The following is a 12,310-nucleotide window of genomic DNA, read 5'->3' as shown; positions in this document are numbered from 1 at the left end:
CACAAAGGCACCACTACATTTATATACTTAATTTTAAGTGATTGCATGACAAGAATGCCTGCCACCTCGTTTCCTTCAACCCCAACATGGACAGGAATCCATATGAAATATATTCGCACAGGCCGAGACCCTGAAGCCTCAACACTTGTCCAATCTCAATTAGAATGTCTGGCCTACAACAGATGTCAAGACCGAGAACTAATCACAGCACAACCATACCCTCCGAAAACCAGAACGACTCGTCTACTGCTGCTTTATATTTCCCGCTCCGACAGCTCTGGGGCTTTGTTTTGACGTAGGTTTCAAAACCATGGCAACGGGCTGGAGTGAGTCGGGAAGCGACGGCCACCAAACCGGAAGTTGGCGTTGGCGAGACGGGCGCCGACTCTGCGGCCTTGCTGTTCAGTCACTGAGAAACGTGAACGTTTGTTGTAGACCCCGGTTGTGGCTCGAAGGTGCGTCCGCTGCGAGAGGTAAATCAGACCGGTACACAGCTGGCAGAGTGACATTAAACCGCAATGGGGCAATATACAGGCCTGGGAAACCGGCGATAGGGCAATGAATCGGCCTGGTATATCAAAGTAGGTGTATTTTTGTGACATAACTGGTTGATAACGTTTTGCCGTTTTAATGACCCGGGAATTTTCCTACAGATTTCTTTCCCTTCTCTGCTGGAAGCTGGAGTACGGATCAATGGGTTCTGCATGCTCTGTGGCATTTTGTCAATATGGCCTTTCATCTTGTGTGAGGCTAGAATGTGAGTATGCACAGAATTCTTTACTGACCTTGAAGGATTAATACCGCGGAACCCTCCAAGCCCCTAACCTCGACGCCACAAGCACTCTGTATCGTCCACAAGCAAGTTTGTTTCCCTTTTCCCCAGCTCAAATGCTATTTAAGTTACTGTCATCCTTGGTAATATAACCTAACAGTGCTGATTGGAAAGAAACCAGGAGTCTTCATCGGTCTTGCTCAGTCATTCAGAACCTCTGTCCCTGTAATCTAAATGTTTTAGATGTAGAATTACCTAGAAAGGGATAAAGCCTTTCGGCCTCCATTCTGTATCATTCTTTTTGAAGTGCAGCCCCTAGTTTATTGGATGATCTGAGAATAACATAGATGTGTATGCAATTATCTTGTCTTTTAAACTCTTCTCGGGCTTCTAGCCGGGATTTCAACTGACTTTTCAATGGCAAACTCATGGAGTACAGGAGGTTTATCTGTTTGGGTTTACCTGGAGAAATTGGCTGTAGCAGAACATTGCATTCAATGACCATAGGATGCCACAAAACTACTGTGCCATGCCAGTGGACTTTGGGATGGCCTGGTAAAAGAAGCCATTGAAATAAAACTAGAGGAAAAGAATTTTAACAAAGACAAAGGTCTCACTCTAAGCAAGAAGTGGAATTCAATTGTAGACAAGGTGGAACAGTAGAAATCTGATTGGATGAGGACTAACCAATCAGGAGGGACGGATGACGGGGTGTAAAAACCACCGGACTAGACATGCCTAGGATTATCCTTGATGAAGATGGCAGAGTTTGAAATTGAAATGTTGGTTAAAATTAATACCTGTATCCAACTGGAAGCCCTAGAAGAGTTTATTTGTCATATCCGCTGGGAAAGTGCTCCGTCCTTTTTCATTTTTCGTTTTGCTGGTGAGACAGGATTTCTCACCCTTGTGCTAAATTCTTGGCTAAATTCACATGGAGCAAAATAGGAATCAGATCTGTATCCGGCACTCTTGATAACTGTTTATCTAGAGTTCAGTTGAGTCCTGAGATCCTGTGTTGTAGGGAAAGGTTGAATAAGTTAGAACTTCATTTCCTGGAGCGTAAGAGAATGAGAGATTTGATTGATGTATACAAAATAATGAGGGGTATAGATGCAAACCGGTCTTTACTAAGGTTGGGTGAGACTATAACTAGAGTTCATGGGCTAAGGGTGAAAGACTTATTTATTTAGCGATACAGCACGGGGTAGGCACTACTGACTCTTTGAGCCACGCCACCCCAGCAACCCATGACAAACCCTAACCTAATCAGGGGGCAATTTACAATGACCAGTTGACCTACCTGGTACATCTTTGGACTGTGGGAGGAGACCAAAGCATCGGGGGAAAGCCCACGCATTCCATGGGGAGATCTTTGCAGAACGACACTGGAACTCAGCTCCGAAATCTGTAACGCCCCTAGCTATAATAGCTTCAGGCTAACAGTGGCACCCGAAATGTCCCAAAAGTATTGAAATGTGAAATGTTTAAGGGAAACATGAGGGGGAACTCCTTCTCTCAGAGTTTGGTGAGAGTGTGGAATATGCTGCCAGCGCAAATGGTGGATGCGGGTTCGATTTCAATATCTAAGAGAAATTTGAAAAGTTTCATGGACGGGAAGCTTATGGAGGGCTATGCTCTGGGTGCAGGTCGATGGGCTAGGCAGAATGATAGTTCAGCATGGACTAGAGGGGCTAAAGGATCTGTTTCTATGCTGCAGTGGTCTGTGATTATGACTATGAGACATTGTCCTGAAATGTACCCAGGCTTTAACATCAACTCTATATGAATTGGCTGACTAAGTTAATTGTACATTTCTGAAAAGTGTCATTTTATGAACTTTTGTAAAAAGAATTGACCATAGTTCTGCCATTGAATATCCTTCCAACACTTATTAGTGTAATGTGAGAATTAACTTTAGAAGGCTATTTTGTACTTGTGAAACAATACTCATCTCTGTAACTTTGGATCTAATTGTTAATCCCCCTAATGCACTATACCAACATACATTTTCTTGGGTGCCAGTTTAATTAAACTATGAACCATTATAACTTTTTCAAAGTAGACAAATATAAAGGAGGGTTACAGAAATTATAGACTATTGAGTCTTACTTCAGTGGTTGGTAAGTTGATGGAAAAGATCCTGAGAGGCAGGATTTGTGAACATTTGGAGAGGCCAAATATGATTAGGAATAGTCAACGTCGTTTTGTCAAAGGCAGGTTGTGTCTTATGAGCCTGATTGATTTTTTGAGGATGTGACTAAACACATTGATGAAGGTAGAGCGGTAGATGTAGAGTATATGGATTTCAGCAAGGCATTTGAAAGGTACTCTATGCAAGGCTTATTGAGAAGGTAAGGAGGCATGGAATCCAAGGGATCCTTGCTTTGTGGATCCAGGATTGGCTTGCCCACAGAAGGCAAAGAGTGGTTTTAGATGGGCCATATTCTGCATGGAGGCTGGTGACCAGTGGTGTGCCTCAGGGATCTGTTCTGGGACCCCTTCTCTTCATGATTTTTATAAATGACCTGGATGAGGAAGTGAAGGGATGGGTTAGTGAATTTGCTGATGACACAAAGGTTGGGGGTGTTGTGGATAGTGTGGAGGGCTGTCAGAGGTTACAGCAGGACATTGATAGGATGCAAAACTGGGCTGAGAGGTGGCAGATGGAGTTCAACCCAGATAAATGCGAGGTGGTTCAATTTGGTAGGTCAAATATGATGGCAGAATATAGCATTAATGGTAAGACTCTCGGCAGTGTGGAGGATAAGAGGGATTTTGGGGTCCGAGTTCATAGGACACTCAAAGCTGCTGCACAGCTTGACTCTGTGGTTAAGAAGTCATACGGTGCATTGGCCTTCATCAACTGTGGGATTGAGTTTAGGAACTGAGAGGTAATGTTACAGTTATATAGAACCTTGGTCAGACCCCACTTGGAGTACTCTGCTCAGTTCTGATCACCTCACTACAGGAAGGATGTGGAAACTATAGAAAGGGTGCAGAGGAGATTTACAAGGATGTTGCCTGGATTGGGGAGCATGCCTTATGAAAACAGGTTGAGTGAACTCGGCCTTTTCTCCTTGGAGCGACGGAGGATGAGAGGTGACCTGATAGAGGTGTATAAGATGATGAGAGGCATTAATCATGTGGATAGTCAGAGGCTTTTTCCCAGAGCTGAAATGGCTAACACGAGAGGGCACAGGTTTAAGGTGCTTGGAAGTAGGTACAGAGGAGATGTCAGGGGCAAGTTTTTTACACAGAGAGTGGTGAGTGTGTGGAATGGGCTGCCGGCAACGGAGGTGGAGGCGGATACTATAGGGTCTTCTAAGAGACTCCTGGACAGGTACATGGAGCTTAGAAAAATAGAGGGCTATGGGTAACCCTAGGTAATTTCTAAAGTAGGGACATGTTCAGCACAGCACGTGTTGTGCTGTAGGTTTTCTATGTTTCTACGTTTTCTTAGATAATACACTACCTTAGTAGAAAGTTACAATTAGCAATAATGGTTATTTCTAAGAATGAAAACTGTAATAGAAACCAATAAATTACATATTACTATTTAATTATTTATGGTGCAACTGTAACGAAAACCAATTTCCCTAGGGATCAATAAAGATGACTATGACTATGACTAAAATAGTTGTAAATAAGTGGTTTGCTGTGAATAGGTGGCTGATGCTTCTTACTATTCTTGGTTATGGTTTTTTCAACTGAAGAACAGCAACAGGCATAAGTTATCATGAAGTGTTAATGCATGAAATATTGATTTTTTTGAAATTTTATACAGTAAGTATAATATTTGAGGCCGCACTATTTTTCATTAAGGCAGATACTTTCCTTCAAAATGATTTAGACCAGGAGCTCCCAACCTTTTTAAGCCATGGAATGATATCATTAAGCAAGGGGTCCTTGGACCCGGATTGGAAACAGTAAAGTACGAAAGAGTTTATCTTTTAATTTTTATGTTCATTTTACTCTTGGCTTTCAGTACAAATCTTTAATACTTTATATCACAATTTTTGAATGTTTCTAGAATGGCTGCTTTTGCAAGATTACTAGTGATTCTAATCTTCCTGTTAAACATCCCTCTCCTGGTTGGAATAGAATTTGACCCCTACAAGTTACTGGGAGTTGGAAGAACTGCAACCCAAGCAGAAATAAAGAAAGCTTATAAGCAGCTGGCTCGGGAATGGTGAGTTTCTGACTGAACCTTGGTTGTAATGGGGTGGTAAATGTGTTTATTATTGTCACCTAAACCAAGGTACAATGAAGGACTTGTGTTGCATTTCATACAGATTAAATACGACAGTACATAAGTAGTACAAAGTAAAACAGGAACAGAGTGCTGAATAACTTGTTACAGTTGTTGAGAAATTGCAGTGCAGGTAGACAATAAAATGCAAGGTCATAATGAGGTAGATTGTGATATCAATAATCCAGGAATTGTTCAGTGGTCTGATAACAGTGCAACAGAAACCATCCTTGAAATGTGTGATTTCAGCCTTTCTATCCTTTGTCCAGCGGGAGGGAAGAGGGGATGTTTGAGCTGGATTATGTTTTTGAAAATGCTGGCTGTTTTACCAATGCGGTGAGAAGTGTAGACAGAGTCCGTTGGAGGTGAAGCTGATTTCTGTGATGTGCTGAGCTGTTTCTTGGGGTCACAGGCAGAGCAGTTGCCATGATCAACTCCAATACTTCTGGATAAGGTGCCCTCTGTGGTGCATTGGTTAAAATTTAGTGAGGATCAAAGGAGACATGCATTTTTTTTTAGCCTCTAGAGGAAGTACAAGCACTGGTGGATCTTCTTGGCAGTAGTGTCAATATAAATGGACCAGACAAGATGTTGGTGATGTTCACTCCTCAGAACTTGAATCTCTCAATATCAATGCTATTGATGTAGACAGGAGCATGTGCACCTCCTCACTTCCAGAATTCAATGACCACTTCTTTTACATAGAAACATAGAAAATAGGTGCAGGCGTAGGCCATTTGGCCCTTCGAGCCTGCACCGCCATTCAGTATGATCGTGGCTGATATTCCAACTCAGAACCCTGTACCTGCCTTCTCTCCATACCCCCGATCCCTTTAGCCACAAGGGCCATATCTAACTCCCTCTTAAATATAGCCAATGAACTGGCCTTAACTGTTTCCTGTGGCAGAGAATTCCACAGATTCACCACTCTCTATGTGAAGAAGTTTTTCCTCACCTCGGTCCTAAAAGGCTTCCCCTTTATCCTTAAACTGTGACCCCTCATTCTGGACTTCCCCAATATCGGGAATAATCTTCCTGCATCTAGCCTGTCCAATCCCTTTAGAATTTTATACGTTTCAATAAGATCCCCCCTCAATCTTCTAAATTCCAGCGAGTATAAGCCTAGTCGATCCGGTCTTTCATCATATGAAAGTCCTGCCATCCCAGGAATCAATCTGGTAAACCTTCTTTGTACTCCCTCTATGACAAGAATGTCTTTCCTCAGATTAGGGGACCAAAACTGCACACAATACTCCAGCTGTGGTCTCACCAAGGCCTTGTACAACTGCAGTAGAACTTCCCTGCTCCTGTACTCGAATCCTCTTGCTATGAATGCCAGCATACCATTCGCCTTTTTCACTGCCTGCTGTACCTGCATGCCCACTTTCAATGACTGGTGTACAATGACACCCAGGTCTCGTTGCACCTCCCCTTTTCCTAATCGGCCACCATTCAGATAATAATCTGCTTTCCTGTTCTTGCCACCAAAGTAGATAACCTCACATTTATCCACATTAAATTGCATCTGCCATGAATTTGCCCACTCACCTAACCTATCCAAGTCATCCTGCATCCTCTTAGCATCCTCCTCACAGCTAACACTGCCACCCAGCTTCGTATTATCCGCAAACTTGGAGATGCTGCATTTAATTCCCTCGTCTAAGTCATTAATATATATTGTAAACAACTAGGGTCCCAGCACTGAGCCTTGTGGTACCCCACTAGTCACTGCCTACCATTCTGAAAAGGTCCCGTTTATTCCCACTCTTCCTGTCTGCCAACCAATTCTCTATCCACATCAATTCTATACCCCCAATACCGTGTGCTTTAAGTTTGCACACTAATCTCCTGTGTGGGACCTTGTCAAAAGCCTTTTGAAAATCCAAATATACCACATCCACTGGTTCTCCCCTATCCACTCTACTAGAGTGTGTTGCTGATAGTGAGGGAAAGGTTGCTGTCATGACACTATGTTACTAGGCTCTCTATACGTAAGGACTCCAACTCATTGTTTTTGTTTGAGATACGGTCCACTACGGTGGTATCATCTACACATTTGTAGATGGTACTAGAGCAGAATCTGGCCACACAGTCATGTATATGGGCGGACATTAGTCCAGAGATTTATTTTTGTTGTGAAGCATTTCTCCTATTCTTGTGCAATTGCATCCCCGATTTCCTCACTTGTGCAACCCAGTCAGTTTGAATTGGCAACAGTAGCCCCTCCACAATCTCCATCAGCACAGGTCCACCACAAGATTGTGCGCTTAGCTCCCTGCTCCACGCGCTTTACGCTTATGACTGGGCCATGTTCCAAATAAGCCAAACCAAATGTGGTGAGGAATCAACATATAGAAGAGAGATTTAAAAATCTGGCTGAGTGGTGCCATAACAGCAGCTTAATGTCAACAAGACCAAGGAGTTGGTTATTGACTTCAGGAAAGGAAAGCAGAATTCCATGAGCTAGTTCTCCTCAGAGGATCAAAGTTAGAGAGGGTCAACAACTTTAAATTCCTCGGTGCTTTTATTTGGAGGACGTGCCATGGACCCAGTATGTAAGTGCATTTACGAAGAAAGCACTGCAGCACCTCTACTTTCTTAGGAATTTGTGAAGATTCAGCATGACATTAAAACCTTGACAAACTTCTATAAATGTGTAATGGAGAGTATATTGACTGGCTGCATCATAGCTCGTATGGAAACACCAATGCCCCTGAATGGAAAATCCTACAGCAAGTTGTGCATATGGCTAATCCATTACAGGTGAAGCCCTCCCCACCATTGAGCACATCTAATTAAAACTCTGTCACAGGAAAGCCACAAGAAAGCAGCTTCATTCATCAAGGAACTCCAGCACCCTGGCCAAGCTCCAACCACACTGCTGCCATTAGGAAGAACTTACAACTGCCTCAGGACTCACACTACCAGGTTCAGGAACAGGTACTACCCCTCAACCATCAGGCCCTTGACCCAAAGGGGAATAACATCACTCAACTTCACTTGCCCCATCATTGAAATGTTCCCACGACCAATGGACTCACTTTCAAGGACTCTTCATCTCAGGCTCTCAATATTTATTGCTTATTTATTTATTATTATTTCTTTGTTTTTGTATTTGCACAGTGTGTTGTCTTTTGCACACTGGTTGAATGCCCAGTTGGTGCAGTCTTTCATTGATTCTGTTATGGTCATTGTTCTATAGATTTATTGAATATGTCCACAAGACAATGAATCTCAGGGTTGTATATGATGACATATATGTGCTTTGATAATAAATTTACCTTGAACTATTACTTAAACTTCAAGAGAAAGTTTGAAGACCATAAAAATATGAAAATTTTATTAGCATAATCATGTTTTTGCAGTTAATGTGAAATACAGTCAAGGTTGCTGTAAATATATTAACTGGAGCTCTCTGTTAGCCTAGTGGAGTACTTTTTAAAATTAAAACCTATTATCCTAATCATTACTTTAATCATACAATTGTTGAGAATCTTACGTTTATCTATTACTGATTTTGTTTCTGTCTTCAGGCACCCTGACAAGAATAAGGACCCAAAGGCAGAAGATCAATTCATTCAGATTAGCAAGGCATATGAGGTACTAAGAACTCAAATTCCCCCACACTGAACTACATTTACCAACTATTCAACCACTTGTTCAATCCATATGTATCCTATTGCGGAGTCCAAATAATTGTCATTGCAACATGCCTCCTCCTTATTGTCTAAAGCCCAATCAGTTTTATGAAGGTTAATCATAATTTCTTACCTTTTATTCAATACTTGCCTTTAAATCCTAGCACACTCTTAAGAAGTGCAGCAGCAAGCAGTTTTGGTTGTTGGTCCCGTGCGAAAGGTTTTCACTTGTACCTGAGGCTTGTCTCGAGGTTTTTTGAAGTGATTCTGGAGGGTGGACAATAGAAGGATGGGAAACAAGATTGGTATTTGGTCTGATACAGTATGGGGGCTTTGGGTTGATTAAGGATTAAAAGAATTAAAAGGAAATGACTGGTGTTTCATGCCACAAACACGGGAAAATGTTTATATCCAAGCAATACACATAAAATGCTGGAGGAACTCAGCAGGCCAGGCAACATCTAAGGAAAAGAGTAAACAGTCAACGTTTTGGGCCAAGACCCTTCATCCTGCTGAAGAGTTGCTGTCTGAAAGGTCATCTGTTTACTCTTTTCCAAGATGCTGCCTGGCCTGCTGAGTTTCTCCAGCATTCTGTGTGTGTTGCTTGGCATTTAGTGTGTTGTAGGGGAGGGAGTGCATAACCAGACGCAGCAGTTTTAATGTTAGAGCTGGAAATTGGGAACTTGCAGGATTGACAAAGTGCATTCCAAGGGGAATGATTTAATTCCATACGCTCCGGGTATGGAAATTGCATTGATTCGTGAGGGTGAGTCCTTGCTGGAAGTGCTGAATCAATTTTTCTGAAGTGACCCAGAAACTGAAAGCAATTGAAATTCTAGGTGTACTGCTTAGTAATGAAGCATAGCATTTTATTTTAGATTCTTTTCAGTTTGTTTAACCACATTCAAAGATTTGTGTATAGGCTTTCAGAGGTCTCTCCTTTCATATACTTTTAAATTGTTTAATTTATTGTGCCTTAATTTTTCATCCAAAATAATTTCCATTACAATATTCAGCATTTTATTTAATCTTTTGCATGCTTTCCTGTGCTGTTACTATACATGCTTCTTCCCATCCCACCACTTTTTTGTTCTGGTGCCTTCCCCTTCCTTTCCAGTCCTAGGGAGGGGTGTCGACCCGAAACGTCAATTGTTTATTTATTTCCATAGGTGCTGCCTGACCTGAGCTCCTCAAGCATTTTGTGTGTGTGTTGCGGCATCTGCAGAATCACTTGTGTTTATGTTTTGCTGCTTATATTTGTGTTTTCTCTTTTAAATTTCAAATTACATCATGTTTGCACTCAGTTTCTAATACTTGTGATATTTGTTTTACTTTTTCCATTGTAGTCTCTATGTAGCTCCTTCAAGCCTGAATTTGTGTCTCTAAGAGCTTAGATACTTTATTGATCCCAAAGGAAATTACAGTGTCACAGTAGCATTACAAGTGCACTGATATAAATATGAGAAGAAAGTAGAAAGAATAAAAAATAAGTTACCACAAACAGTCTAACAGGAGGGAGTCATCACTTCCTGGGCTATAGATTGACTCGTTATAGAGTCTAATGGCCGAGGGTAAGAATGAACTCATATAATGCTCTTTGGAGCAACGCAGTTATCAACAACTGGTTGTTGTCAAAGAGTCACAGGTGAAGCTGACAGGAACTGGTGCCTCAGGACCATGTGCAGTGAATCATTATTATAGATTATGCAAAGTTAAGTGAAAGTTGTGCCCTCTGCATGAACTAATTGGCTCTTTTCTTTGCTCAGATTCTTTCAAATGATGAGAAGAGGTTGAATTTTGATAAATATGGAGATATTGATGGACAGCCAGGAAACCACCAACAACCACAGCACCACTTTCGGAGTTTTCATAAATATGACAGCTTCTTCTTCGATGAGTCTGTTTTTAACTTTCAGTTTAATTCTGCCCATGACTCATTTGATGACAAGTACTTACTGCATTTCTCTCAGTACATGAATGAAGTTGTGCCAGACAGCTATAAGAAACCCTATCTCATTAAAGTGACTTCTGACTGGTGTTTCAGCTGCATTCACATTGAGCCAATCTGGAAGGAAGTGGTGCAGGAACTTGAACCTCTAGGTAGGTTGGTCTCTGAATATATTAGAAACTTATATTTGATGAAACCAGCAGTGGTGTAGAGGCATCTGCACCAGACTTCGAGGTGAGGAGCTCCAGGTTCAAATCCAGCTAGATCCTTGCGCACTTTCCATCGTTTCTGGGTTGAGCATCGAGCTAGCAATTTGACCTGGGGAAAAAAAACAGACAAAATGCTAAAGAAACAGCAAGGTTGTCACCCGATGCACCACAAGGCATGGAAAAGAACAAAAACTATTTCTGATGAGAAAAAAAACTATTTAAAGCTAAGAAATTCTCTTCTAGCAGCTAGTGCAATTGACCAATCTGGCTCCTAACTGTGGATGGTTAACTCATCTGTAAACTTACATTGGGCGAGACAAGATCAGGTTCTGCTCTCATGATCTTCCCAAAGCTGACCAGCATGTCTGAAGCATTGTATATATGCAAAATGTTAAAGCACTCCCAGGACCGCAGTACCTGTACTAGCAGTACAAGTCATGGATTTTGGGTGGAGTGGTGTATGTTACAAGGGGTTTGGTAAAAGTATTCTCTTGCACAGTGATAGTGTTCACAGTGCATAAATAATCTTGCTTTTGATTTCCTTTCAGGTGTTGGGATTGGTGTCATTGATTCAGGTTATGAGCGGCAGTTGTTAAATCAGATTGGGGTATATCAGCACCCAACAATAGTGGGAGTCATCAATGGAAGAGTGTCATTCTTTAAGAATGCTGTTGTTCAAGAAAATTTGAGGCAATTTGTGGAAAACCTTCTGTCAAATAAGCTTCTGGATCTGGTATGTTTTTAAACAATCACCTGGAAGAAGTGGGAATTCACTGATTTTATATAATACACTCATTTATATAAAATTGTAAGTGCAATAATTTGCTGACCCCATGATTCCAAAGGTGACAGTGTTTTCTCAGAATTTCATGGTTGATACCCACCAGCCATGTTTCCAAAGCTCCCACGGTTCTGAAACAGGTTTCATGTCCTTTGTAACAAGTGGGTAGCATACAAACAAACTTTATCACTGTATTTCAGTACATGTGACAATAATAAATCAATGTCTGTGATAAAAGAAATCCATCCATTCTTACTGTTCTTGATCTGCCAACTTTTTCTACTCTTATATTGCCCTTCTGAATGAAACTGCTTTGAAATTTTTTCAGCCAGTGACTGGGAAGATCAAAGTTTGTGACTTTGTTCAGGCACAAAATCTGGCCCTGTTCACTGATTCCATCACCTCCTAAAGCTGAACCAGACAGTTCAGCGTCTTACACTTGAAGTGAGTTTTGTCGACTAATCAGCACAGAAGATGCTGAAGGAACTCAACAGACAGGCAGCATCTATAGAAAAGAGTAAACAGTCGACGTTTCGGGCAAAGACCCTTCATCAACACTGGAAAGGAAGGGGAGAAGTCAGAATAAGAAGGTGAGGGGAGGGGAGGAAGAAGTACAAAGTGTTAGGTGATAGGTGAAAGAGGGAGGGGGTGAAGTAAAGAGCTGGGAAGTTGATAGGTGAAAGAGATACAGGGCTGAAGAAGGGGAAATC

The 12,310-nt window shown here is 41.6% G+C and overlaps 1 protein-coding gene across 4 annotated transcripts in view; it reads left to right on the top strand.

Moving 5' to 3' along the window:
- The first annotated feature begins 339 nt into the window (after positions 1 to 339).
- dnajc16 (DnaJ (Hsp40) homolog, subfamily C, member 16) overlaps positions 340 to 12,310 on the top strand; it is a 33,642-nt gene continuing 21,671 nt past the window's right edge. For 2 of the 4 annotated variants that reach the window (XM_063033421.1, XM_063033424.1), the window contains exons 1-6: positions 340 to 473; positions 654 to 757; positions 4,806 to 4,964; positions 8,558 to 8,624; positions 10,429 to 10,762; positions 11,368 to 11,552. In XM_063033421.1, the coding sequence (XP_062889491.1) occupies positions 705 to 757; positions 4,806 to 4,964; positions 8,558 to 8,624; positions 10,429 to 10,762; positions 11,368 to 11,552 (798 nt within the window). In that variant the 5' untranslated portion in view covers positions 340 to 473; positions 654 to 704. Of the gene's footprint in view, positions 582 to 653; positions 758 to 4,805; positions 4,965 to 8,557; positions 8,625 to 10,428; positions 10,763 to 11,367; positions 11,553 to 12,310 lie in introns of all 4 variants that reach the window. The other 2 variants (XM_063033423.1, XM_063033422.1) reach the window with 2 other exon arrangements.

Source organism: Mobula hypostoma, chromosome 25, assembly GCF_963921235.1.
Source record: "Mobula hypostoma chromosome 25, sMobHyp1.1, whole genome shotgun sequence".
NCBI classification, from domain to species: domain Eukaryota; kingdom Metazoa; phylum Chordata; class Chondrichthyes; order Myliobatiformes; family Myliobatidae; genus Mobula; species Mobula hypostoma.
The sequence above is the reverse complement of the archived record's forward strand: the minus strand, read 5'-3'. Positions and strand labels throughout refer to the sequence as shown.